Source organism: Aotus nancymaae, unplaced genomic scaffold, assembly GCF_030222135.1.
Source record: "Aotus nancymaae isolate 86718 unplaced genomic scaffold, 86718_ANA_hifiasm-v0.15.2.pri h1tg000036l, whole genome shotgun sequence".
In the NCBI taxonomy this organism is placed as follows: domain Eukaryota; kingdom Metazoa; phylum Chordata; class Mammalia; order Primates; family Aotidae; genus Aotus; species Aotus nancymaae.
The window spans coordinates 50,575,143-50,598,205 of NW_026988450.1; the positions used below are offsets into that span (position 1 = coordinate 50,575,143).

The following is a 23,063-nucleotide window of genomic DNA, read 5'->3' on the forward strand; positions in this document are numbered from 1 at the left end:
CAGGATCAAATTCACACATAACAATATTAACCTTAAATGTAAATGGGATAAATCTTTGCTGTTCTGCAGCCTCTACTGGTGATACCCAGGCAAACAGGGTCTGGAGTGAGCCTCCAGTTGACTGATAATGTTGTTGTCTTCTCTGTTTGCTGGTTTTCTGTCTAGTTGTTCTATCAGTTATTGAGAGAGATATGTTGAGGTTTTTAACTCTAATTATGGATTTGTCTATTTCTTTTTTCAGTTCTTTCAGTTTTGTTTCACATATTTTATAACACTTTATTTGGGCATATATTTAGGATTTGCATGCAAAATATGTATGTTTGCTATGTCTTTTTGGTAGATTGGCCCTTTTATCATTATATAATGTTATATATCATTATATAATGTCCCTCTCTGTCCACAGTAATTTTCTTTTCTCTGAAGTCTTCTTTAACATTGATATAACTATTCCTGCTCATGGTTAGGAAGAATCAATATCGTGAAAATGGCCATACTGCCTAAAGGAATTTTTAGATTGAATGCTATCCCCATCAAGCTACCATTGGCTTTCTTCACAGAACTGGAAAAAACCACCTGAAACTTCGTATGGAACCAAAAAAGAGCCCACATAGCCAAGACAATCCTAAGCAAAAAAAAAAAAAACAACAAAAAACAAAGCTGGAGGCATCACACTACCTGACTTCAAACTATACCACAAGGCTACAGTAATCAAAACAGGCAAGCATTTGACCCAGCAATCTCATTACTGGGTATATACCCAAAGGAATATAAATCACTGTATTATAACGACATATGCACACGTATGTTTATTGCAGCACTGTTCACAATAGCAAAGATTTAGAACCAACCCAAATGCCCATCAATATTCGACTGGATAAAGAAAATGTGGCATATATATACCATGGAATACTATGCAGCCATAAAAAAGAACGAGTTCATGTCCTTTGAGGGACATGGATGAAGCTGGAGACCATCATTCTCAGCAAACTAACACAGGAACAGAAAACCAAACACCGTATGTTCTCACTCATAAGTGGGAGTTGAACAATAAGAATATATGGACACAGGGAGGGGAACATCACACACCAGGGCCTGTCAGGGGTGGGGGATAAGGGGAGGTATAGCATTAGAACAAATACCTAATGTAAATGACTGGTTGATAGGTGCAGCAAACCACCATGGCACGTGTATACCTATGTAACAAACCTGCACTTTCTGCATATGTATCCCAGAACGTAAAGTATAATTTTTTTTAAAAGTATAAAAAAAAACAAATACAGGAATGTAAAAATGTTCATTTGAGGTCCTAAAAATAAATCTGCATATGGTTTTACTCAATCACCCAGATGTTGACATAACACAAAAATATTTTCTTAAAAAGGAACACAACTGCATTTTGGCATATGTGGTAGACTGAATTATGGCTCCCAAAGATGTCTACATCCTAATCCTGAAACCTGCGAATACGTTAACTTGCATAAGAAGACAAACTTTGCAGATGTGATTACATTAAGAATACTGAGATGGAAGGAAAAATTCTCCTGAACTATTCACGTGGTCCCAGTGTAATCACAGGATCTTTTTAAGTGGAAGAGAAAAGTGGAGTAACATACACAGAGGATGGCAGCCTGAGAAGGACTCGATCTGTTGCTGCCTTTGAAGATGAATGAAGAGGGCCATCGGCCAAGGAACTTAGGAAGCTTCTAGAATCGGGGAAAGGCAGGGGAAAGAATTCTTCCCAACAGCCTCCAGAAGGAACATACCCCTGAGGATACCTTAATTTTAGCCCAATGAAACTGATTTCAGACTTCTGACCTCAAGAAGTATAAGATAATAAATTGTATTTTTAAGCAGCTGGCTTTCTGAAACACTGTTACAGCTGCCAGAGGGAAACTAATCCGGCATGATCCAGAGCTACGCAGAATCCACAGTAGTCCCATAAATCTTCGAGTTTTTTCTATCAATGTTAGGAAATACAAAAAATATTTCAGTTTGTCCCTATAAACAATATCCTGTGGATACCAAAGCTAAACCACAGGAAGCAAAGTCAGGGAAGAACAACTAGAAAATTTATGAATTGGAGTCCTACGTCCCATTCATTGTCAAGCTTAATTAATTAAACTTGTTTTTGCCCCAGTCTTCACCCTGACCAGTTACTGGTGTTTGTAGGTGAACATTCATAAATTGCTTGAATTTCTGAGTCATGGAGGGACAGGGATTCAGCTAAGAATATATGTATCAAGACTTGTTATCGAGCTACAAGTGTTACTCATATTAACAAATAGAACCTTAATTTGTTTACAGTTCTGGTCCACAGCTTGCCCCCAACTCATCACTTTCTAACAGATATTTAGAAAGGTGCAAAACAGAAACTTAACAGTGTCTCCTCTGAAGCAAATGGGCATTCTCCTAAGTGCTGCAGACCAACCAGAACAAAGAAAAGATGGCCCCCACAAAGGCACAAAGCTTCCTGCAGCAGTGACAAGGCCTGAGGAGTGTGAGTTTTCTACAAGTGAGGGGAAAAAAAGAAAAAAAAATAGAATGGGAAGCTCTGTTAGATCCTACAGTAAATTCTAATTTAACCAGAATAATTGAAAGCAGGGAGATTAGCATAAGAATGTGGCAGAATACATGAATTGTCAGTTTGCAAAGTAGCAGAATAGAATAACATAGCCCTTAATAGGAAAATGGCTCTAAGTTTAATTTAATCTCTTTGATGATTTGGAAGTCACCTCAGGGTACTACAATATTTCCTTTCTGTGGTCATGAATATCAATCATCAGGGCTCAAACGACATTGCCCTAAAGCACGTTCCTTTCAATGATCACTTTTTACATTCCTTAGCAAATGTGGTGGAGTGAAGTCAACAGGGCTGGGTGGGGGCCAATTCCTGCCTTCTGCATTTTCCCTGCAATTCTCCCTGTCTCTCTCGCAAACTGGATTCCACAGAAAAGGGACAGGATCCATTTTCCTCCCTAAACTATTTGTTCAGGGCTGAGTTCTTAGGGGAGTCTTGATTTCATCATCCCACAAGGACTAAAGGTTCCTCCTTGCCCCAGTGTCTGCATCTTCATCAGTGCTGATCACAAAACCATTGACCAATAGCAGCCAGGACCACTGGGCAAAAGTATTGAGCAGGAGCAAACATGGTGCTGTAAACCAAAAAATAAAATTCTAACGCTCCTCTAAACATCTGAAGGAACTGCTCCTCTCAGCCAAAGGCATTCCAAAATTAACCTGAAAAACATGCTCAGGCCATGATGGAAGGAGAGTCGGATATGCCTCATTCTACCCTCCTCCCTCTTGGGATTCAGGAAAAGCCCACCAGCATTAACAGCAACACTTACATCTGATACGAAACATTTACAAGCTATTCTCTCTGAAGCCTGCTACTTAGCATCTTCATCTGTATGATAAAACTTTGGTCTCCACAACCTCTAATCATAATCCAAACATACCTTTTTATTGATCATAACTCTTACAACCAATTGCCAATCAGAAAATTTTTAAATGTACCTATGTCCTGGAAGTCCCACTATCCCCAGCCTTCAAGTTGTCCCACCCTTCCAGATGGAACCAATGTACATCTTTCATGTATTTGATTGATGTTTCATGTCTCTCTAAAATGTGTAAAACTAGACTGTGCCCCAAACACCTTGGGCATATGTTCTGAGTATCTCCTAAGGACTGTGTCACAGGCCACTGATCATTCATATTTGACACAGAATAAATCTCCAAATGTTTTGCAGTGTTTGACTTTTCATCTACAGTGCCTAATGAGATTTTTTTCCTTAGATTCCTCTGCACTGTGCTATACTGTGCACCTTGCAATTCTTACTTGAGATACATGCTCTTCTCTTTTTAAAGGGCTCAGGCTACGTACCTGCACAATCTCTAGCATCTCTGCCTTGCTGATATAGCCATTGCCATCCAGGTCATACATGCTGAAGGCCCATTTCAGCTTCTGCTCCAGCTTCCCCCTCGAAGTTACACTCAGGGCGATGATGAATTCTCTAAAGTCTATTGTCCCATCTCCATTTGCATCGAAGGTGCGGAAGACATGCTCTGCAAATTTGGAAGCATCCCCATAAGGGAAAAAGTTCCCATATATTTTCTTAAACTCTTCCATTGACAAATGTCCACTGGGGCAGTCTCTCAAGAATCCTTTATACCATTCCTGGATCTCATGCTCTGTAAAGTCTGTGCTTTCCAGCAAGTCTTGCATGACCTCCGGGCGCAGCTTGCTGTTCTGTTTCCCCATCCTGGCAGCAAGAATTCAGCTGCAGATAGAAAAAAAAAAAAACACATATAATTTGTAGAGCTGCTCTTTAGGGCTGCATTTTGTAATTTGTGATTGTTCCTTTGGGAAAAAGAAAAAACAAACTCTATACTAGTCCAATAATACTGTCTAGATTTTGTAACATACTGGACAGCCAAAGAAAACAATAGAAAGATAGGCCAGTAGAAGATGTACAGCAGAATTATCACTGACCAGAAAACAAATATGTCTTTTATACAGAGCCATCCTGAAAGCAAAAGATACCTCAGAGAGAGGGCGAAGCAGAGGGAAGTGAGGGGAGGGAGAGAAGGACATAAGAAGAGAGTGAGGGAGGGAAAGAGAATTAATTGCTTACTTAATTTTGACATCAATTTACCAGAGGTTGAGCTTAAATTTAAGAAGGCTGGGGTTCTGATAGAGAATCCAAGTATTAGCAGGGAAAATTAAAGGAAAGGAGGAAGAGAGAGACCAAGAGAAAGAATTTGGCAGGTTTTATTGCTAGAATATTTCCAAGTCAAATGCTGCTTAGATACCTTCTGAGTATTATAAACACAGACATGAAGACGGAAAATGGAAGCAAAGCTATCTAATAGCACTGGACTCCGCCATGCTAGGTCAGTGATTTAAATGCATGGAATAAATCACTGAAAATGTTGGGTTTTGATAGTAAAGGTAATGCTTCATAAAGTTATGTCTTGTGCTTTTGGCTTATGAAATAGGCCAAACGTTTCTCTTTAAAATACAAATAACTTTGCGATTCCTTATCATAGCAGTAGCACATATCTACAGTAAAATAGTAAAACAGAACAGTGATACATTAAAAAATCAGCATCATTTCAAATACTAACCCTTAGAGATATCAACTGCCAGCATGTTGATATGTGTTCTTCCAGATTTTTGTATGTGTACTTAAATACGCTGGTAATATATGTTTCCATACATTTACATTAAACAAAAATAATGCACACCTTTCGTTATCTATTTTTAAACTTAAAATAGTGTGGAAGATAAAGGCAACTTTTACTAGGTGGGGAAATATCTGTAATTATTTTCGGCCTTGGGGGGAAATGCCACTTTGATATTTAAAGCTACTCCCTTAAAGAATGATTTATTTTCCTGAGTATAGGAAGCACCATTTCTTCAAACCAAACTTATTTTCCCAATGTATAAAATGTGCTTCTCACTTACAGTGCTTTTGCACTAGGGACAAATTGCCTCAACATTTTGGCTCTCAATTACCAGTGTGTTTCTAGTGCTGTGGTTGCAGAATAAGACGTGGTCCCTTCTCCCTAAGGGCACCTAGGTGTGTGTGCAGGGGACGGTTGTGATAGTGAAGGGACAACATGATAGACATGCCACAGAATGGACAGTGGATTCAGTGAGAGTGCCTAGGAAAGGGGGCATGGGTGCTAACAGGGAAGTTCCTGGAGGAGATGACATGATATTGGTTCCTAATTCCCAAGGTATATGATTTAAGTGTGGTCAAGATAAACCCCTTCTCAAAAAAAGTTCTACACTTGTATTTTGCATTTTGCCTCTATTGGGAAAAAAAAAACCTGAAAGCAAGGCTTAGAAAAATTACAGAATACCTGAAAGACAGCCTATCCCCATTTTAATCATGATTGCCAATCTTCTTTGCGATTTCATGCACTGTGGGGTTTGCTTCTGTCTGTCTCCCTCCTGCTACACGGTCAGCCCCTTGAGGCAGAGTCTCCACTGGGGTTGCTTTGTCTTGCTAGGGCCCACCACAAATGGCATTTGGTGAACAAATGAATGAGTGAAGGCATGATTGAGTAAAATGACTGGCAGGTAACTATAACATGGAAACATGGAACAATCTTGAAAAGGAGGCTCTTGCCAGAAGCATGAAGTTGGTTTTCAGAATGTTACTTTACACACTGAAAACTACCTGGTGGTTAAGACTTAAGTATTAGATCTCTTATATTGAATTAGTGAGGCCTAAAACTAAACTTCTACAAGGCGGTGTTTATATCTTATACTGCTGAAACTGCTTCCATAATATTCATGGTTCAGATGATGACCAGCAAGCCTTATTCATTGCCAAGTTTATTGATTTTGTTTTCTGACTTCTGCACTGGAGGCACAGCCTGCCTTGATCATATGTAGGCATCCAAACGGATGGGAGTATGGGGCACTCCACCTATGAGTATGGGCAACTGCTGTAGGAAGGAACCTACTTTTAGAGTTCCCCACCTTTTTTTTTTTTTTTGAGGCTGTCACCCAGGCTAGAATGTGGTAGTGCAATCATGGCCCACTGCAGCCTCAAACTCCTGAGCTCATGCAATCCTCCTGCCTCCCAAATAGCTGGTATACAGGTATGCACCACCAGGTCTGGCTAAATTTTTTATTTTTTGTAGAGATGGGGTCTTGCTTTGTTGCCCAGGCTGATCTCAGATTCCTGGCCTCATGCCATCCTCCAAAGTGCTGGAATTGCAGGCATGAGCCACCAGGCTCGGGCCAGAGTTCCCTCTTTAGGCAGGACCAAGCAAACAGCATTTTATGCAAAAGCAAAATCAAACTACAACTCAAATGGAGAACAAATGGAATTTATAAATTGAACAGTCTAATATCTTTCACTTCCCTCTCTGTCCTTTTTTCCCCTGAAGATTAAAAAAACAAAGTTACAGAGGCTGGTTTGTATTAGAATTGTAAAGCTGTCATTTAGTTGCTAAGCTGGATATTTGCCTGAGGCCAGAATTCAGAAACATGCAGTTATACATAACACCCAGCTTTATAGAGCTCTGAAACATTTTACGAAATTTGCAAGTAATTTCAAGTTTTCCTTTTGAGGAGTTCTTTAGAATATATCTCTTTGGTGTGGTTTTCAATGAAATCACCATTATTACAGTTTGGTTATGTGCAAATTGCTGCTTGCCTGGCCTTGGGGGAAAATGCCATTTTGACATTTAAATCTAGTCTCTTAAAGAATGATTTATGTCTCTGATGTATAAAGCATTATTTCTTCAAAACCAAACTTAAGTGCCTTTCCCGATGTTTAAAAAGTGCTTCTCATTTATTAGCTGCTTTTGCACTACAACCAAATTGCCTCAACATTTTGGCTAAGTCTCCCACTGAGACTGATCTGTGTGCAGCTATTTTTCAGTAAACAGTAATTAAACCACATTTACAAACTCATCAGCACAGAAAGGTCATAACACAAACAAGGCAGAAAAGCGTGGAATAAGTTATGGGGAAAACGAGTGTTCACAATTAAGCCCAGAATCCATTTTAATAGATAACTACAAACACTTGACTAAGAATGAGGACTAAACTTGAGAACACCATCTGGACTTGGTTAGATGACACAACAAAAATCTCAAGGGACATTTGACAGAGTTTCATTCTTTAGGTGGGGAGGAGGAAGACGGGGAAAGCCTGACAATACCTTTTTCTTTGGGAAGACAAATTTCTGCCTGTTTGAGTTGAAGGGTTAGGGCAGGATAACACTAGGGAAATGCTACATTAATTAGCAGTCTGGGAACAAAAGTCGCACCTTGGGTCAAATTGTTTTCATAACTCCAATCAGTCATTAAAACATTTATTTTGTGCTAGTTGAACATAGGTATGATGGACCATCTTTTAATAATTTTTTTCTCTATTAATTGCAGTATTATTTTTATATGTAAATTTTTGGTGCTGCAAAAGAAGTAGCATTCAAATATAAATGTCCTCAGCAAGGCAATTTACTTCTATAGAAGGGTGTGTCTCAGACGGAGCGATGGCAAGCACACATCTGGACAAGGAAGGGGAAGGGGTTCTTGTTCCTGACACAGGTAGCCCCTACTGCTGTATTTTTTCCCTGTTGGTTGGGGTTAGACCACACAGTCTAAGCTAATTCCAAAGGGCTATTTTAAAGAGAGCAGGGATATGAGCTGGAGTGGCAGGGTGGGTAGTTTGGTAGGAAGGATGGTTATGGAACAGGTCAGAGCAGGTGACCAGGGGAACAGATGTGAACTACTGATTAGAACTGGTGGGAAAGTTGTTTACCAAAATTAGAGGCAAGAGGATGCAGAGAACCAGGAAGTTAAACTTTAAAATGGAGAATTAAAGAATAAGAGAGCTGAACATACTGACATACTGATTCTTTGAAGAGAAACTTGGAGTTCACTATATCTAACATTATTTCACCATCACTATTTACATTTACTTTTCAGGTATCAAAGACTTAGTGCTTTAAGTAGCAAATTACCTAAATTATGAACACATATTTTCAAAAAACAAAATCGAGTTCATAATTACCAAGAGCATATATACAGTACAGAAGATTAAAAAACTGAATTAGCATACAGTTCTCTTTTCTAAAGTTCCTATGAAGAACTTACGCTCTTCTATACTGTTAATCTATTCTGTACATTTAAAATAACATTTGTTTTTATGTAAATAGTCAAAAATGTAAAGGCTTACATTTTTGTAAGACTAAGACTAACCAATAAAAAAGGACTCCAATTTTAAACCAATCCCTGAAATCAAAGCATTCAAATATTTTAATATTAGTTCAATATTTCTACATCACACAATAAGGTTTTCACAAACAGTAACTTAAAGTTTTATCTTTATTTTTTAATAATGGGAATGACCTACAATTCAGATAAACCCACAAATTCATACTGTCTTATAAACAGCAGTAATACTAATATAAACAATGTTAATTCAGTTATCCTAGGGGCCTTACCATATCATTAACCTATTCACAAAACAAAAACATTTCTGTGAAAGTGAACATATTTTTTCATGTCTGTTTGTTGAAGTGTGCTATAATAGAAATAGAGGTAGAATCCTATTTTTGTTAAGTACCACTCTATAAGCCAATTCTACACAATTAAGGTATTTTTGCAATCTAAAATAGTGATGCTAATATTGCTTCAGTAAACTAGATTTACTAGTTTAAGAATCCTTTGGGAGGCTGAGGCAGACAGATCATGAGGTCAGGAGTTCAAAACCAGCCTGACCAATATGGTGAAACCCCATCTTCACCAAAAATACAAAAACTAGCTGGGCATAGTGGTGTGCACTTGTAGTCCCCCAGGTACTTGGGAGGCTGAGGCAGGAGAATCCCTTGAACCCAGGAGGCGGAGGTTGCAGTGAGCCAAGATCATGCCACTGCACTCCAGCCCAGGCAACAGAGTGAGATTCCATCTCGGAAAAAAAAAAAGAATCCTAAGAAATTACATATATATGACTTTCAGACATCCATGTTAAACTATGAACTAATTAGAACTGTTGTTCTCTGCTCACACTTACCATTCTTGAATGACCATAAAGTGATAATGCTAAAATTTTTTCTAATCTAAGTTTTTCTTTATAAGTAACTATACTATATTTTACCATTTCTAAGAGGAAAAAATGAGACCTACTTGACAGTCTGCATGGGCTGGTGGAAACTATAATCAGAGTGTAAAGACAAATCTTCAAATGACTCATAAATGTTTGTAGATAACTCAGAATATAATCTGTTGGGAACTATGGCACGTTGGCTTTTTGGATGTTCCACTGGACAAACATTGGGAAAACACTGGACTAAAAATGCCTGGCTTCAAAGCCTGGCTCTGTTGTTTACTAGCTTGTGGGTAATTCACTTAACTTTTTGGTGCTCCTCAGTTTTCTCATCTGTAAAATGAGTTTAATGATACGAGTTCATCTCTTATTGATCTGATGAGAATTAAATGAGAGAGTCAAACACGTAAAGCTCTGGCATTGAGTCAGGGCCAGACACTGCTGTAAATGAAAACGATGCCTTATCCTAGGTGATCCTTCATGCGACATCCTATTAAACTTTCACAACCTGTGTGATAGGCAGGCAGGAAAACTTTCTCAATTTCATAAGCAAAGAAATGAAAACTTGGAGACGCGAGGTGACTTATCCCAAGTCACACTGCTTGTGAATGAGAGAGCCCAGCTGTGTATGTGGGCTGCTGCTGGGCTGCCCAGTGGTTTTAGCCCCAGGCTCTGCTAGCTCCAAGGACAAAGCATTTACAGACATTAAGACAACAGTCCATAAAAAGTCAGAGAGAAGCAGTGAAAAACAAGGAGACAACCTCCTATTGGAACTCACTCATTCCACACACAGGCACTAAGTGTGTCTACCGGGGTGAGCACTCAGGCAATGGGGAATTCAGCAGGGAGCAAATAGGCAAAGCCCCTGTTTTCATGGTTATATGGACAGGAGGCAGGGAAATACTGAGCAGAAGAGGGTGGTTCCCAGGCAAAGGTCCTGCCCTCAAGCCTGGAAACTGTGGCCCTAAATAATAATAGTTATCCCTGTTTTCTCACCCAAATGTTATTATTTCTGGCCTGCACTGCCCTGCTATCCTGTGCCTATATAAACCCCAGACCTCAGCTGGCAGAGAGACAAGCAGCTGAACATTGAGGGAGAAGAAGTAACTGAGCACCAGAGACTATGGATAGATATGGCTTAACTTCAGACAGCCTAACTTCAGAGAGGAGCCCGGCCACAGATGGCCGGAGCCCAGGGAAAGATTGCCTTCTTCCTGCACCATCCCCTTTCCAGCTCCCCTTCTGCTGAGACCCATTTCTACTGCTTAATAAAATCCTTCACATTCATCACCTTTCAAACCGTTTATGTGACCTGATTCTTCTTGGATGCCAAACAAGAACCCAGGTACCAAGAGGGCAGGGTGTAAAAGGCTGTCACCCTGACTCTCCACTGAGCTAGTTAACACTTAGCCATCCATGGACAGAAAGAGCATTAATTGTAACACACCACTAGACACTGCTGTGGGGCCAGAGTCCAAAAGTGCTCACCTTGGCCCCATACCTGCTTGCATGCATGCTCCCCATCTCACAAGGGGTTTGAGTATGGCATCCAAGTAAGCAAGCCACATCCCTGTTGCAAGTCCCACAAAGGGGTCAAGGGAGCTCTCCCATCTCAATGGCACTTATAGTCTAGTAGTCTAGTGGCAACAGACATACAATAAATAAAATAAATAAGTGAAATGATAGATGAAGATGTGCCACAGGGAAGAGTAGGGAAGAGAAGGGAGTTGTGGAATGCCAGCAGCAGGTGAACAGATGTTGAAATTTTGAATAAGAAGCCAGGGAAGGCCCCACTGAGAAAGCAACACTGGAAAAAGACCAGAGGAAGTAAGGCAGGTCGCTATGGAGATAACTGTAAGAAGACTCTTTCAGGAGCAAGAACAGTGAATGAGAGGGGTCTATGCCGGAGGCATGCCTAGCACGATCCAGGATGTGGCTGGGGTGGAGGGCATGGGGAGGGGGGAGGAGATGACATCAGCACCATCATGAGGGACTTGGTCATGTGGGGCTTGGAGGTGACCGTAGGGACTTTCAGCTTTCACTCTGACTGAGGCCAAGCCATTGTAGGGTTTTTAGCAGAGATGTGATAGGGCTGATTCATATCCTAACAGGACCACTCTGACTGCTGTGTTGAGACTAATCTAAAGAGGAAAAGGACAGAGCCAGGAAGACCAGTTAGGATGTCCATGCAATGATCCAGGCAAGCAGTGATGGTGGCTAGAACCAGGGTGGTAGCAGCAGAAAAGGGGCATGTGGTTTGATTCTGGGTACAGCTTAAAGGTAGACTCAACAGGCTTGGTTGATGGTTCAGATGTAGGACATGAAAAAAGAGAACAGTGCAGCATAACTCCAACGTTGGGCCTAAGCAACTATAAGGATAAAATTGACACCTACAGAAATGGGGAGAATGCAAGAGAAGCAGGGCTTTCAGATAAGGCATGAATATCAGTATTTAGTTGTGCATGTGTTAACCCTGAGATGCCTATTACGTATCGGCTGGAAATGTCAAGTAGGCAGTTGAATATATAAATCTATAGGTAGAGGAAGAAGCTCAGTGAGATGACATAAATTTGGTAGTCATCAGTATATTGACAGTTTACAGCCAAGGACTGAATGAGTGCACCAGGGACATGAATGTGGATAGAAAAGCACCAAGGAAGTGAACGTGTATACTGCTTATACCCAAAGACTAGATGACAGCACCAAGGAAGTCAATGTAGACCAAGGACTGAACCTTTGATCACCGTGACATTTAGACTCTGGGAGATGAGAAGGAGCCAGTAAAGGAGAATAAGATGGAATGGCCGGTGAAGTAGGTAGACAAACCATGCCCTCTTCGACGTTGTGTCCTTCATGCCCAGCTCCAGGCTGCATGTTGAAAGGTCTCAGTACAACCAAACAAGTAAGAATTGGAGCTCTTGGTATTTCCTCTGAATCTTGTGCACTCCCCAACCCCGACCTGCCCCATCTCAGTAAAGAACACCATCTTCTACTAAACTGCTCTCTCTAAAGCCCTGGGTTCATCCATGATTTCTTTCATTTTTGTTCCATCAGCAAGCTGTTGAATCTGTGTCCAAAATTTGTCTTGAATCCATTCACTTCTCACCATCTCCATTGTCACCACTTCAATACAAACGATTATCTCCTACCTGATCTTCTACAACAACTCTCCACACTGAAATCTCACTTTTTACTCATCTTCCCTCTCCCTACCCCCTTGCCCCAATCTATTCTTTACTTAGCCTCCAAGAGTAATGAGTAACCTTTTATAAAATACTTTCATTTTTTTAGAGCTAGGGCCTCACAATGTCACCTAGACTGGACTGCAGTGCCTATTCACAGGCAATTGTGGTGCACTAGCACACTATAGCCTTAAATTCCTGGATCAAGCAATTCTCCTGTCTCAGCCTCCCAAGTAGATGGAACTACAGATGCACACCACCATGCCCAGCATGAAAGTATCCTCTTAAGAACACTTATCAGACTATGTCAATCCTTTGCTTCAAGTTCTATGAAAGCTTCTCTTGCACTTAGAATAAAGTCAGAATTCCCTCTTTGGCTCACAAGGCTCTGTGTGAGCTGGCCCTGGGTCATCTCTGACTTACCTCTCAGTTCTCTCTCTATCCTAGGCAACTTGGCCTCCTTGATGTCCCATCTTTTACGTCTTTAGGGCCTTTGCTTCAGTCCTGCACTTTCTTAAGTTGACTGCGCACCTATCTATTAGACACCGGCATCCTGTTATTCAGTAATTTACTCTGGGAAGGGGAATGTGAAATTGCTCAACTTATTTTGGGTCACATCCAGTCTCCTAGAGATCAAAAAATAAATCTGGAGTTGATATTAACTGCAGATGAAAAAGAAAAAAATATATCCGAAGAGGAGACACCAAATCACCAACAAAGAACCACTACCAGGAATCTAAAATAAGAACTTAAAATTAAGTTTCCACTTAAAAAGAAAAATCAAGGAATGACAACTAAAAACGATGCCACAGTGAGAAGAAACGGTGGCTGGTGAACAGGCTTTCAGAAAGAGCGCATTCCCTTCTTTATTTTGTGTATCCATGGAGGGAAAGATCTAAAGCCTTGCGTTTCTGTGATTCCTCATAAGGTTCTGAATTCCATGACTTAATTCCTCAGAGCCCAGAGTTAGATTTTCCAGGGAAAAGGACATAACTTATCCTGGACAGCCTGATTAACTTCAGAGAAAAAGCCTCAATGCAAACTGCACCAAAGTCTCCTAAAATGGAATTTGTAAGATGCAAGCAGCTAAAGTCAAGCTTGGCTGCAACAAGGAACCCAGAACCCACAGCGATTTCTGAAAGAGACCAGGTTCATTAAAACATTTGCCTAATTTGCAGCAGGTAATCTTGTCCACTAACAGTTTCTTTAAATTTTCAACCAATGGAATGTCTAGATTGTGAAGACGCAACTTAAAAAAGGTTCTTAAAATATAAGAAAGAAAACTATCAAAGTTATGGATGAAGAGGAGTATGTGTTCATTTACCATGACTTAGACATCAGGTATTTTAGCTGCTTAATTTTACTGGTGACTAAAGTCCCACAAGTTCACCTCTAGGTCAACTATCTTTGATTTTCACTAAGAAAAAAACAAGAAGGACTAAATAAAAACCTGAAGGGTACATTGCTTCAGAATTTCTCTTCAATGGAACCAGTGGGAATTTGAAAGGAGACTATACGTACAAACTTCCTATTTATATATATATATTAGGCAAATAGGAAATAAAACACTGTAGTACGTCAGGAAAAAATTAAAATATAAAAGAGGGAGAATTGAAAGTTATATAATAATCTCACTAACTTAGTCTTTACCTTGATTGAAGAATATTCTCTCTTCTCGCCTCTGCTAAGATGAGCCAATGTAAGGAAATGAGACCTACGCCCCATTTGGATCACAAAATGGCTTTGCTGGAATTGTCTGAAATATGTTACAAAGCCATTGCCCCCAGTGAGGCCTCTTCCCGGTGGGGATGGGCATGTGGGTTCATATCTCCTGTGTAAAGGGTCATGGCCTGGGTCCCCCAGCCACACACCTGGCTCTCACACCCCCTGCAGAGAGGTGATCGGGTTTGAGACGAGAACTGAAATGGTACAAAAAATCTGGTGAGCAGGAGGCCCACTAGAAACAAACGTACTCTTCCTTTGCCTTCCCTACATCATGAGATAACGCCCAGGAAATCATCTTGTTTCTCCAGGTGAGCAGAGGTTACAGTCTCCAAAATATCAGAGACCTTGCTCTACCAGAGTGTGCATTTCAAGCTGAAAAGGGCCTGGCCTAGGGTTTTTCCAAGTTTTATTTTTCATAAAAATAAAGTGCAACCACATTACTGCCAATAAAACATACTTCTGATAAGAATCTGAGCAGAATCTTGTCTAACAGCAATCCTTTCTTCCTCCTCCAAATATGGAAATATCATTTGTTTTTTATTTTGCAGATTACCAAAGTATTATATCACTACTGAAAAAATCTAAGTAATAAAGGGTTATAAAAATGAGAAAGTGAACATACTCATTCTGATCCAATAGCACTCCATAAAAAGACACTATTAAGAGTTTACATATATCCCCCTAGACATTTAAATGTGTATATATGAAATTTGTAGACTCTAATTATACATGGGATAATTTTATATTATTCTTTAACCTTCATTTTCACTTAAAACAATATTGTGGAAATTCTTCCGTATTATACATATGAATGTAAATCATTCAACCTTTCAAATTGCTAAATTTTCATTTATCGATTGATTCAACAGACAATCAATTGAGCACTGCCCTTGTGCTAAACACTAAATTAGATAACAGATACAATGGTCCATAATATGAGACTTACAGCCTTTTGGTATTCCAGTATATGAAATTTATTTAACTAATTCCCCTTGGTAGACATTTAGGTTGACTCCACTTTTCTTTTATTCACTTGGTCATGGTTCCTTAGGTAGAATTTATTGCAGAGAGGTTCTTCATGTCATTGGCAGGAACTTATTCCTGTATGTCTACTGCCACTAGACTATAAGAACCTGTTTTCATGGTGCTTACAGTGGAAATAGACATACAATAAATAAAATTAGTAAAATGATAGGTGAAAGATATGTTATGGAGAAGAGTAAAGAAGAGAAGGGAGCTACAGAATAGCAGCAGTGGGTGAATGGGTGTCAGAGTTTTGAATCAGAAGCCACGAAAGGCCCCACTGAGAAAGCAACATTGGAAAAAGACCAGAGGAAGTGAGGAAGGTCACCATGGAGATAACTGTGAGAAGACTCTTTCAGGAGTGAGAACAGTGAACGAGAGGGGTCTAAGTTGGAGGTGTGCCTAGCATGATCCAGGATGTGGCTGGAGTGGAAGGCATGAGGGAGGGGAGGAGATGACATCAGCACCATCATGAGGGGCCTGGTCATGTGGGGACTTCTCTGGAAGTGACTGTAGGGACTTTAGGCTTTCACTCTGGACTGAGTCTGAGCCAGTGCAGGGTTTTTAGCAGATAGAGCTGATTTATATTGCCAAGAACTTATTCTTGCCAATGACATGAAGAACTCTCTTTGCAGCAAGTTCTCCAGTAAGCCATTTTCCTCTAAAGCCTTTATAACCCAACTACACATCTTGCAAGAGCTTACATATCTGCTAAGATGAGAATTAAATTGGACTTAGAATTGGAATTCCATGCCTCACTGCCCCTGCCCCCACTGGTCTGCCTGAGTTACAGTGACGCACATGTGAGTTTGGCATTTGCTATTCCAGAGCTTAGGAGGGCACACCCACCCTGCTCTTAAAAGAGTACAGTGTTGTAACCATGTAAAAACCATATCTCCTGTTTCAGCCTAAAGACATATTTCACCTCAACAGTACCCTACATCTTCTATGTACATCTTCTATTGCTTGAAATTCAACTCCTGATGGCATCTCCTTTCCCAGCTACTCCAAGTCCATCTAATATCTAACTTTGCCTCCACTTCCTTCCAGGTTGCCAGCAATTGGAGGGGTACTTACACTGCTTGCTTAAATGGCCCGGCCAGGCGCGGTGGCTCATGCCTATAATCCCAGCACTTTGGGAGGCCGAGGCGGGCAAATCATGAGGACAGGAGTTTGAAATCAGTCTGGCTAACAAGGTGAAAACCTGTCTCTACTAAAAATATAAAAATTAGCTGAGTGTGGTGCTGTGTGCCTATAATCCCAGCTACTCGGGAGGCTAAAGCAGGAGAATCGCGTGAACCCAGGAGACGGAGGTTGCAGTGAGCCGAGATTGCACCACTGCACCCCAGCCCAGGCGACAGTGCGAGACTCCATCTCAATAAATAAATAAATAAAAGGCACATGAGGAAGTGGACAGAGGACTTAATAAATGGTCACATTCCAGGCCTACAGAAACGCCAAGGCTGTCCCAAACAAAGAAATTGTGGGAGTGTCTGAAGTCAACAGCTTCAGATGAGATCCACATGTCCCTTCACCATCAGACCACCTGGCCATCAGACCATTACAAGAGAGCTGCCTGTTTTGGCTGCCTTGGGAGCCAGATGCTGGACCAAGGCAGGCTGCAGCCAGGAGAAGAGGAGGGTGCTCTGGGGCCTCAACAGTCCCTCAAGGCTGCCACAGGTTGATGAATCTGGGAAACTTCTGAGGAATTCCAATTGCAGTAAACATCTGCTTAACTAGAGTACTAAATATTTTCTTACTTAAAACTCATTATATGACTTTGGGTTCTGATAAAACCATAAAGCAAAACAGTCAGGGTCCTCATGGACTGGGAAGGCAAATAGATCCATCATGCTGATCCAAGCCTCATCACTAAACTTAGCAGAAGAGGTATAAGAAGAGCTCAAGTCTCCATTTTTAGATATCCTTTAGGGGCCACAAATTCATTCAGTAAATTGATTCAAAGAATAGTTCATTTTTTTAAATGTATTTGGCACACATGTGTTTAACATCTACTGTTTCCTGGTTTAGAAGGAATCTTTTTGTAAAAATAGTATCCTACATAGGACAGAGAAATAACAGGAATCTGGGATTCTGGATGTAATTCAGAACACTTCTTTCTCTTTTGTTTTCTTTTTCTTTGAGATAGGGTCTTGCTCTGTCTCCCAGGCTAAAGTGCAGTGGCACAATCTCAGCTCACTACAACCTCTGCCTCCCAGGTTCAAGTGATTCTCGTGGCTCAGCCTCTGGAGTAGCTGGGACTTCAGGCATGTGCCCCCACACCTGGCTAATTTTTGTATTTTTAGTAGAGACAGGTTTTAAGCATGTTGGCCAGGCTGGTCTCAAACTCCTGTCCTCAAGTGATCCACCTGCTCCAGCCTCCCAAAGTGTTGGGATTATAGGCATGAGCCACAGTGCCCAGTCTCAAGCATTTTCAGTAATATTTTATCCTCATGATTTCACTGTAGAATTAATGTAAGAGATGTTATATCTTGGTTTTTCTCCAAGGATAAGAGGTGCAGAGAAGCTAACTGCCATGTCAAATTCATGCAACTCATGGTCTCAGGAGTATACAACCAGAACCATCCTCTCCACCCTCACCCCTTTTGTGTCTCTGGCTGGATCACTTTCAGGGTTTCAGTGGCTGCTTCTGTTGGAAGGCACTGGTCAGTCCCTATCCTGGCCAACATGGCTAAAAGTATTAATGTTTGTCTATCAAACTTATGAAAACATTAATGCTTATTCATCAAACATATGTACTAGTGAGAATCCCATTAATTGGCTAGCAAGAAGAGAACATGAAGTAACTTCTTAACCTCTTGCATCTTTTGCTTCCTCCAGCAAGGTGTGTAGATAGAGAATTGGACTTGGTAGCAGAAGTCCACTGAAGTCTGTATTATGGGGCTGTGTTACGTGACCTTGGGCAAGTCCTTGAACATGTCTTGGTATCATTTGCTCTCCAGTAAAATAGGCACAATAGCACCCTTTTCACAGGGCTGTTTGGAGGACCAAATGAGAAAAGGAGGAAAACCTCATTTTCCCCAGTGAATAGGGAAAATGTCAACATCATGGCTGGCTTCTAGCAGGTGCTTGCTAAACAGAACTATTAATCTGAATGAGATAAAAGGTTCACTTTGGTTGGGTTGTTTACAACAATGAGCCGTCCAGAGTTGGGGGCTCTCAACATTCTCCCCATTGTTTTGCTTCCATGGAGAACCAGAAAGAACAAGAGCATGAAAGTGATATAAGAATGAAAGAGAACCACTGCTGGCTTCCAGCCTGACTCCTCCCCTCCTCAGATTGCTAGCCAGGGGTGAATGACATCTTTGGGTGTGTACACATCTGAATACAGGGCCACGGACTGCCAGCCCCCCACTGAGGGTTTCCCTGCATGGAAGTCCTTATTCTAACCTGAAATTAAGCAAAGACTCATTAGAGACCCATTAGAGAAGCAGTTACTGTGTTGTTTTTGTTTGTTTGGTTGGTTGGTTGTTTCTGGTCTTTTTTCCTGGGGCTGAGGAGGCCGTAGCCCTATATTCAGATCCCATGAGCCTTGCTTGAGTGTCACTCATCAGTCATAGCAACCGTGTGATGCTTGCTGCTGAAACAGAAAGCTGTGTTGACCACCATCTCCAGGAGGAGCCCCAGGGCTCCCCTGTGTCAGCAGTGCCCCAGGAGCAGGGAAGACTTGCTTGGATCACTGCCTGTAGTTGGGCTTCTGGTCTCTGCCCCTGCTCCATCAGATCTGTTATTCACCAGACAGCCATTCTCAGGATCTGAAATGCCCTCCTTTCCAACTCAACCTCTCCCATTTTCTAAACGTCCTCATTGCCCTAATTTCTCCACTCTCACCCTGCATGCCCTCCTTGGGGAGGCCTTCTCGGACCACCCAAAACATCACTTGCTCCAGTCACATCTTGTGCTTAGGAAAAGCATTTACTACAAAAGGAATTATTTGCACAGTTATATATTTAAAATCTACATCTCCTGCCAGACGCTAAACTCCATTATAGGGGGATTCTGTCTTCTTTCATATTGTATCTTTGGCACCTAATGCCATTCCTGACAGATGCTTAATAAGCATTTATTGTCATTGACAAATTGACAATTTGTTGCCATTGATGAGCATCTTATTCTGCTGTGGCCCCAGCATCCCACCTTCAGGCTTTTTGCTCTTCTGGATAAATGCAGGCACCTCTTCCTTGTTGGACACAGCTCTGGTTGCAAGGGATATATTCCCTAAAGGACCCACGCCATGCATTGAAGGAACTCTTGCTGCAGGAATCAACACTTTGCAGTAAGAATCACACTACATTTCTCCTATTACCAGGCAAATAAAAAATGCCAAAACAAAACTAAACCAAACCAAACCAAACCTAACCAAACCCATGGTGTTTTCTAACCCCATTCTGAATCTCACTAAAGAAATCTGTGTCATTACCATGATGTTACTTAAGCAGAACCTGCATTGATTAGATTATCTGCATCGTGAGTTTGCTCTGAATGGGTCAGAAGCAGCTAAAAAAATACTAATTTTGGATAAAAGAGGAGGTGGAACAACTGTCGCAGATTAGAAATTAGGAGGTGCCCCAAAAAGTCACTGAAGGAAGGGGAGAACAAGAAGAAGGAAAACAAAAGGAAGGAAGGGAGGGAGGGAGGGAAGGCAGATGGGAGGATGGATGTTGGGGTAGAGGGCAGGATAAAATGATAGATTGGAGGGAGGATAGGAAGTAACAAAAACTGAAGAAAATATAAATCAGGTAATAAACAAAAGCAATTAGTCATGTCTGTGGTTACCAGCACAGGCAGGCAGCCACCTATTAAACTAACGAGAGAAAAGAGCATGGAAAGTTATAAGCATCCAGTCCTCTGGCTAATCTTGCCAGCTAAATAAGAATCTGTATAAAGGAAGCTTTGCTCCTACTGCTTTACCAAGCCCATAGAAAAGGCAGCACCCAACAGCATCCTCGGAACAAAGATGGATGAGTCCTAAGGGTGGCAGGAAGGTGCTCTGTGCTACCTAAAGACAAACGTTCTACCATCCTCTTCTCCTCCCTCGCCTCCCCTCCCAGGTCTGCAGGGCTTTTAAGGGCTCACTAAAGTTGTCATATAAAATGCAGGATATCCAGTTAAATGTGAACTTCAGATAAACAATGAATACTTTTTTAAGTATGTCCTGAATTTTGATGGGCATACTTATACAAAAAAACTATTGTTTATCTGAAGTTAAAAATCTAACTGAATGTCTTGTAGTTTTATTTGCTAACTCCAGTAATCCACATAATTCACTCTATTATTCTCTCCTTCAGATTCCCTTGTGTTCATAGCTGAAAGGAAGCCATGTGATCACATTTCCACAGTCTAAGGATTCCATTTGTGTTGGGATTATATTGATCTCTGCTGTGGCCAGCAGAGGCTAATATTACATCTGGGATGAGGAATGAGGCTCCTTCTCCTTCCTTTGGGGTCACCCTTAATTCTCACTTCCATCCAATCCTGTTTCAACATCATGCTCTTGTAATAAAGAGTCTGACTCAATTTTTTTTGCCTTTTTTTTTTAGACAGGAGTCTCGCTCTGTTGCCAGGCTGGAGTGCAGTGACACGATCTTGGCACACTGCAACCTCTGCCTCCTGGATTCATGTGATTCTCCTGCCTCAGCCTCCTGAGTAGCTGGGACTACAGGCATGTGCCACCACACTGAGCTAATTTTTGTATTCTTAGTAAAGACAGGGTTTCACCATGTTGGCCAGGATGGTCCCAATCTCTTGACCTTGTGATCCGCCTGCCTCGGCTTCCCAAAGTGCTGGGATTACAGGTGTGAGCCACTGTGCCCAGCCCTGACTCAATTTTTTTGATGCTTGACTGCTCACAGCTTTTGAGCATCACTCATCCCTATTCCCCTTGTGCCCCATATATCTGGGCTAGCTAATAACAAAAGGTGCTCCCTTCTTGACACCAGTGGGAGACTCAAACCAGGCAGGCCCCCATTCACATGCAGGAGCCCTCACTCTGTATGTACCCCCTCACTGCAATCAAAACCCCAAGCTGTCTCTTTTCCTCTTCGCTCAAGCCATGTTGGGACTAGCTTAGTAGGCATCCCCTGCTGTGCCCAGAAGCCCCCATTATGTAAGTAGAAAACCTGTTCCTATCCCTTCAGTGTGTGTACAGCATCTGTCTTGATATCTGAACCACATTTTGGATAGTGGTCCATTCTATGTCTAGAGTGGTCACAGCACCTCTCAAAGTCCTTCCCTAGTTTATTCATGTCTCAGCAACCAAACTGCAGGGACAGGAAAGGAAGGGAATTCCTATTTTGGGTTCCTACTGCATGCCAATTACAGTGCTAAAAAGTATATATATTCCCTATTTATACAGCAGGTGTGGAGATGCCCTAACTGCACCTGCTGGTGTTTCCACCTCATCCTGGAGGCTCAGAGTGTTGTCTTAAAGGCACAGAGTTAAACCTGGCCATGTCCAACACAAAGACCACTTCTCACGCCCAGCCAATAGGATACCCAGTGGCGAGTGGAAATGGTAGCTATGGCTCAGAGTTCAGGGAGGAAAGATGCTCCGAAGAAGTAAGAACCTCTGGGATTTTCAAGGCCCATCAATCACTAAACAGACCAAACCAAGTGGGGTCCGGGCAGAATAAGAGCAGGCCCAGAGAAGCCCCACAGCAAACGGCCATCCAGCTCTGGAAAGGTCTTAGAGCTGTTAAGGGCAACTTGTCACCCATTCCCAGGCTCTAGCTGGACAAGAATCATATTTTCAGAACAAATTGGAGGTCACTGAGGAGTAACAAATAGAGGATAATGACTGATTCAGTGAATCAATTCTTTCTTACCTAGGGGAAGAAATGACTCTCAGTTGTTTTATTGCTGTGTTTGAAATCAGCTTTTCATAAGAATGTAAGAGAGATGAGAAAGAGGAATAAACTAATTTTTAAAAAACACAAAACAACCTTCATTTGTCATAAGAAAAATAAAATACAGCCATAAGGAAATCCTTGTCTTTCAACACTTCTTTTTTTTTTTTTTTTTTTTTTTTTTTGAGACAGGGTCTCACTCTGTCATCCAGGCTGGAGTGCAGTGGTGCCATCATGGCTTATCACAGTGCCACCTCCTGAGTAGCTGGGACAACCGGCATGCACCACCACACCTGACTATAATTTTCTTCTACTTTGTGTAGAGACAGGGTCTATGTTGCCCAGGCTGCTCTCAACTTCATTTCCTGTCACTGCTATCATTTCTTTCTTTTTTTTTTTTTTTTTTTGAGACGAAGTCTCTGTTGCCAGGCTGGAGTGTAGTGGTGTGATTTCAGTTCACTGTAACCTCTACCTCCGAGTTTCAAGCGATTCTCCTGCCTCAGCCTCCTGAGTAGCTGGGATTACAGGCACATGCCACCATGCCCAGCCGATTTTTGTATTTTTAGTAGAGACAAGGTTTCACCATGTTGGCCAGGATGGTTTTGATCTCTTGACCTTGTGAACCTCCCACCTCGGCCTCCCAAAGTGCTGGGATTACAGGCATGCGCCCCTGCGCCCAGCCACTACTATTTC

At 41.5% G+C, this 23,063-nt stretch overlaps 1 protein-coding gene across 2 annotated transcripts in view; it reads right to left on the reverse strand.

Annotated features, from left to right (window-relative positions):
• Positions 1–23,063, reverse strand: part of NCALD (neurocalcin delta) — a 248,214-nt gene that overhangs the window by 37,736 nt on the left and 187,415 nt on the right. For both annotated transcript variants that reach the window (XM_012455855.2, XM_012455856.2), the window contains one exon: positions 3,884–4,280. In XM_012455855.2, coding sequence (XP_012311278.1) covers positions 3,884–4,261 — 378 coding nt within the window. In that variant the 5' untranslated portion in view covers positions 4,262–4,280. The remainder of the gene's footprint in view (positions 1–3,883; positions 4,281–23,063) is intronic.